General features: G+C 35.8%; 1 protein-coding gene across 1 annotated transcript; it reads left to right on the top strand.

The window, feature by feature from the left end:
• Window positions 1-1,624: 1,624 nt before the first annotated feature.
• LOC130439117 (E3 ubiquitin-protein ligase TRIM39) lies at window positions 1,625-5,994 on the top strand. Its single transcript, XM_056771547.1, has 6 exons — window positions 1,625-2,086; window positions 2,927-3,022; window positions 3,457-3,687; window positions 3,825-3,847; window positions 3,933-4,051; window positions 4,199-5,994. Exons 1-6 carry the CDS (start codon window positions 1,691-1,693, stop codon window positions 4,732-4,734), a joined length of 1,401 nt encoding a protein of 466 aa, XP_056627525.1. The 5' UTR covers window positions 1,625-1,690; the 3' UTR covers window positions 4,735-5,994.
• The last annotated feature ends 24 nt before the right edge of the window (window positions 5,995-6,018 follow it).

Genomic DNA, 6,018 nt, shown 5'->3' with positions numbered 1-6,018 from the left:
TTAAAACCTTATTGAGGTATTGTAATGATAATATGCTATATTTATGATGATGATGTTTGACAAATGTTGCTTGTAGCACATTATGATTGAGCTTTTGTAGTATTGCGATTAATTACAATGGTAAAAAATTGCTTGCAGATCAAACTGACCACAACTGGTTTAAATAAAGTTTAGCAGAACTCTACGGAAAAATAGTCCACTGTGAAATGAGTAAATTCCAACCATAGCAAATGATCAAAACAATTGCATCCATTAACAGCAAATTGAATAACACTACAAAAAGGTAACAAATGTAAAAACATTTGACAAATAGTCATGTAGTTACCATTTTTAACATTCTCTAATTGTATTTAATATATTCGTTTTTACAAACCGTATACAGTCAACCAGTAATTCAAACTTTAAAATATCTTTCTATGTTTGTGCTTTTGGGAATGGACCTATACATTAAGCTTTTATCTACATTTTTGCCTCATTTTGAGCACAGATATCCTTTGAATGTCATACTTGTCAGTGTTGTTGCTAATATTTAGTTTAATATTTGTATTTGTTTATATCGCTGCGTACTTTCACCAACATGTGTGGAAATCACTGGATCAGAGGCGGATTCTGTTTTGTGCTGACGGAACTTTCCCAAGAAAAGTTTCAAATTTCGTGCAAAACAACTATTGAAGCCCGTTCACATCGGTGGGTTAAATGTTTTCTTTTCTTGAGAGAGTGATTTCGTTTCGAAATGTGACTTGACATACTTTTTTCTCTCTCTTGTTTTCTCTCTCTCTCTCTCCCTCTCTCTCTCACACACACACACACAGACTCAGTGACTCAGCAGGGCTATTAATCTGTATCAACAAATAGTAAATTATTATATTGCTCCACACAGTTGTCAAAATATCTGCAATATTTGTGTCCAATGCTAGTAAATAGATTAAAAAATCACACTTGCTGTAAGGCTCTTAATAAAAGTAGGTTTATACATCTTGAAAACCCTTTGAGAAAAGTACAGCTCAAACAACATTTAGATTCCTAAATCGTCTTTTTCCACTATTGTCATCTTCTAATAACTTTTTTTTAAGCCAAGTTGTTCAAAAGTTATGGATAATTTATTCATTCTGTATTGATATTTTTATACATTTGAGAATAATAGTGTGACTAAAAACAAAACATTGTAATATTAATCTAGACAAACTTGTAATATTTTAGCATCTTCAGTGTAGTCACCCTTTGACTAAATTTGGCAGAAACTTTGTATTTTTAATATTTTATTAAGTATGTTTGGGGGTTTCAGCCTGAGATGCTTTCTAAATCACACTAGAGGAAGTCCTGTTTTGCTTTTCTTCATTGCTCTGTCCGTTTAAAAAACGTTTTATTGGATCTTATCTTTGAATACACATTTTTCAAATATTGCCATTATAGTAACGAATATATTTGCACAATTATGGTTTTGCTACAAAACTTATTTTAAACATTTAGAGACATGCTGTCCGGGCAAAAGTTATAATAGTCAAGAAAAACATTTCACTCAAGTGACTCTGAACTTTTTGACAGCACTGTAAATGGACACTCTCTCTTATAAATAGACAGATGGGAATTTCCCTCAATAACCACGAGCATATGATTGTGTAACAACCAAAGATCTTCAGACCACACAGAGTGGGGGAAGGACATTCAAAAACACATCCAGACCATCATAATGTCAGAAGATCAGTCTTCTGTATGTCCCGGGTGTCAGTGTGGAGGGTCTGTTCTGTTACCCTGTGGACACAGTCTGTGCCCGGAGTGTCTAAGGCTGTGTCAACATGAGCTCGGGCCAGACCGGCAGGGGTGTACGGAGTGCTACGGGCGTGAGCTGCTGGACAGTGTTTTAAATGGTCTCCTCGACTCGCTCTTTCAAGGGCAACCGTGTCGGATGGGAGACGGAGTAGAGGGACGAGAAAGCCAGGAGGATGGGGAACTGTGCAGACAGCATGGAGAGAAGCTGACGAAGTACTGTGTGGAGGATGAGGAACTGATCTGTGATCAATGTCAAGGGGAAGAACATGAAGATCATGAGTGTAACTCCATAGAAGAGGCTACACAAGAGTTTAAGGTGGGGGGAAGGTATAAAGTATTGATAAATGTGTGGGGGAATGAAGATTCCTTAAAAATATGAAAAATAATACTGAATTCATATACCATAAAAATATCAAATCTATGCAGATAGCCTTTAAATATAAACGATACTGTATACATGTTAACCTAAACTATAAACACTGTAGGAAGTGTAATCTTTAAAATATAAATAACACTTTATGCAGATGAACTTAAAAATATGAACATTATTGTATGCATAAAGCCTTAAACTTATAAATAATACTGTACCCATGTGCACTTAAAATATAAATATTTTAATAATTCTATATCATTTAAAATAGCATATTAACAATAGTGTGTGCATGTGGATGTTAAAAAATAAATAAATCTGTAGTCATTGTGAAGTTGAAAATATTAGCAAATATTGTATCCATGTGAACTTTAAACTATAAAAATACTGTATGCCTGTGGAATGAAAAATATAAAGAATATTGCAAATATGTAAAATCTTAAAATATAACTAACACAGTTTGGATATAAACTAAAAAAAACTGTATGTGAACTCAAAAAAATCTCTATACAGGTGTGAACTTTAAAATATAAATAATACTGGATGCATGTGAACTTTAAAGTATTAAAAATGTTGTTTGGATTTAAACTTACAAAAATGAACATGTTGTATTCATATAGCCCTAAACATATAAATAATACTCTATGAACTTTAAAATATAAATGATTTCATATTCTTTAAAAGTTTTGAAAAACAGCTAGTTCTGTTTATTTATGAATGTTTATGCACACAAAACACAAAAGCTGATTCATACAAATGTATTTTGACCTGATTTCTTTCTCACAGAAGGAGCTTCGAGCAGCTTTGAGCCCCCTGCAGGAGAAACTGGAGATGTTAAACACAGCCAAGCAAAACTGCCAGCAAACTTCAGCACATATCAGGGTAACATCTCCTCTCATAATCCTCAGAGTAAAATAATCAATTTAAGACATAATTAACAAGATAGGTTGGCTGATTTGTGGGGCTTTTACAAGTTTTAACAGATTAATGAGTTTGTTCCCAGTGTGGCCGAGAGAATATACTTGGTGCCAGAAATATTCTGTAAAATAACAGTTTTTCCTGTAAACTTATACTTTCCCCAATTGTCTTGTAAAATATTATATATATATTTCAAAAGTAGACTAAATATTCATTTCAACATTTTCCATCACCTGGGGTACCAGAAATACTTATTTTCTTATAAAAAAAACGTGTCATCTTTTTCTGTAATGCGTAGAAAAAACTAAATCTGTGAAAAAAATACCAGTAAAATTCTGTGAAATTACAGTTTGTTTACAATTTGTATAAAACTAAAAGTCTTGTCTACCTGTGATCAGAGACAGGCACAGAACACTCTCCGTCTGATAAAAGAGAACTTTGAGAAACTCCATCAGTTTCTGCACGACGAGGAGATCTCAATGCTGAGAGCTCTTGGTGAAGAAGAGGAGCAGAAGAGTGAGAAGATGACGGAGATGATGGACAGATTAACAGATGAGATCATGACATTACAAGAGGCCATTCGTTCAAAAGAAGAGGCCATGAATGAAGATGAACTCCAGTTTCTGAGGGTGAGGAAACAATCAACCATTAAAGAAACACCACTCCTAGTTCAATCGATTATGACCTAATGAGATCTCAGTTAAGAAACCGTTAGGAGTATCAGGTATGCTTAGAAGTTCTCTATAGATCTTCCTTTTTGTTACAGAACTACAAGAAGACATCAGAACGGTACAAACACGAATGATTTTAACCGATTTTGATTGGATGAAGCTGCAGAGTAAGGATACACTTTCTCTCTCATTCTCCATCCCAGGGTTGAGTGTATGGTAAAGGACCCAGTGGAAATCTCGGAGGCACTAATTGATGTTGCCAAACACATTGGTTGCCTTAAATTCAGAGTGTGGGAGAACATGCAGAGCATTGTCACATACAGTGAGAGGATACAGCAAATTTACATTCGTTTGCATGTACAGACGCTTTTATCCAAAATGGCTTGAAACGTTGAATTATCAATTAAATTAAAATACTAAAGTATTGCACATGCATTTGTTAAATTGCTATTTTGTCCCATCCCTTCAGATCCCGTTATCCTGGACCCCAACACAGCAGACGTCTGCGTAACTCTTTCTGATGACCTCACCACCATTCGCTATTCTGAAGAAGACCAACAGGTCCCCGACAACCCTGAGCGCTTCAGCTTCTACGAATGCGTCCTGGGCTCTGAGAGTTTCAGCTCTGGTCGTCACACCTGGGATGTTGAGGTCGGAGACTGCACCGAATGGGCGTTGGGGGTGGTAACAGAGAGCGTGCAGCGTAAAGAATGGTTGCCTCCGAGCCCTGAACGCGGCATGTGGACCGTCTGCTTGTTTGGCGGCGCGTATCGCGCGCAGACGCCAACCAGCGCTCCCCTGACGTTTAAGAAGAAACCGCAGAAGATACGAGTTCAACTCGACTGGGAAGGTGGAAGAGTCATGTTCTCGGATGCCAGCGACAACACTCTGCTGTACAAATACAAGCACAAGTTCACGGAGAAGCTGTCTCCTTATTTCTCCAACACGTGTAAGAGGCATCCGATGCGTATCTTGGGAGAGAAAGTGTCTGTTTACACGGAATAAGTCAGGGAATTTATTGAGATTTAAGACCTCGTTCTAAAGTTTTATCCTCAATAAGATTTAGCTCACGTTAAGCAAAATCATCAAAGTATGATAAAAGCTGTATAGGTTAAACGTTCTTTAAAGGTCTTTAGTTGTGCGTAAAATGGTGCGTAAAAGCATCTTAGGCAGGTAACAGAACTCATAATGCGTAAAGTTTTTACTTGTTTCTTTGAATCCAAATATCTAAGGTCATTTGAATGTTTTAAGTGTTGTTATCCAACCCAAATTTGAATCATCAACAATCACTTTACAATAATGTATAAAGTGAATCTTGAACATGAATTTGTTGTTGCGTATGTGGTTCTTGTGTTAAAGCGTGTGAACAGATCTCTTTATAACACACTGATGTCATCTCCAGCTGTCAGATTCATCAGTCCCGGTGGATGACATATATGAAGAAAGTAATACTCGCTCTCCCTCGTCTGAATTGTTGGAATGTACATAATGTTTTTAACTCTTTCCTGCAACCACAGCCCTACTACAGATATGAAATATACAGAAGGAACTTTGAATAGAAAATGGGTCCGCCCAAGCCTTCTGAGCAGAATATATACAACTGGCTATTGTAATATATAATAGATAACAGATAATCATAAATTACATGAATCGCGTAAATCATATTGCAATGTTGCGTTTAGTCGGTAATATATCAAATTTTGACACACACCACAGAAAAAAATACTGCCCTGCGTGAGGAAATGGATGTGTGTTGTGACTATATCACAAGAAAAGCTGTAAATTCATGTGCTCTTAGGGGCCCCCTAGTGGTGCTGAGCCCCTAAGCAGCCACTTGGTTCACTTACTACACTAACGTGCTAAAACTACAATACATTTTCATCTGTTAACATTAGTTAATACCATATGTTTAACTAGTTGAATAAGATTGAAGATGAAGATTGAATGCAAAACTCAACAATAAAAACGTATTGATAAGATTATAATAACTAGTTAATGCAGAATCAACTTGAACACACATGGATGAAGGGATTCATATTAGCTAGAATTAGAGCTGTAAACAAATGTCATTGTTGGGTGTTTCAACGTTAGTTTATGAAACATTGTGATGCGCTAAAAACTGAAGCATATTAAATGTTTAAGCAAGCCTTGTCATGAGATTTAAGATTACAGTTTGGAATATTGTTTAAATACTGTCCTATATGATCACATGGTTTATTTATTGTAGAATTTCTTTAATAAAAGATTTGATCAGCTTTTACTTGCTTTCCGTGAGTGCAGTGTGTTTAA

Source organism: Triplophysa dalaica, chromosome 17, assembly GCF_015846415.1.
Source record: "Triplophysa dalaica isolate WHDGS20190420 chromosome 17, ASM1584641v1, whole genome shotgun sequence".
Taxonomy (NCBI): Eukaryota; Metazoa; Chordata; class Actinopteri; order Cypriniformes; family Nemacheilidae; genus Triplophysa; species Triplophysa dalaica.
The sequence above is the reverse complement of the archived record's forward strand: the minus strand, read 5'-3'. Positions and strand labels throughout refer to the sequence as shown.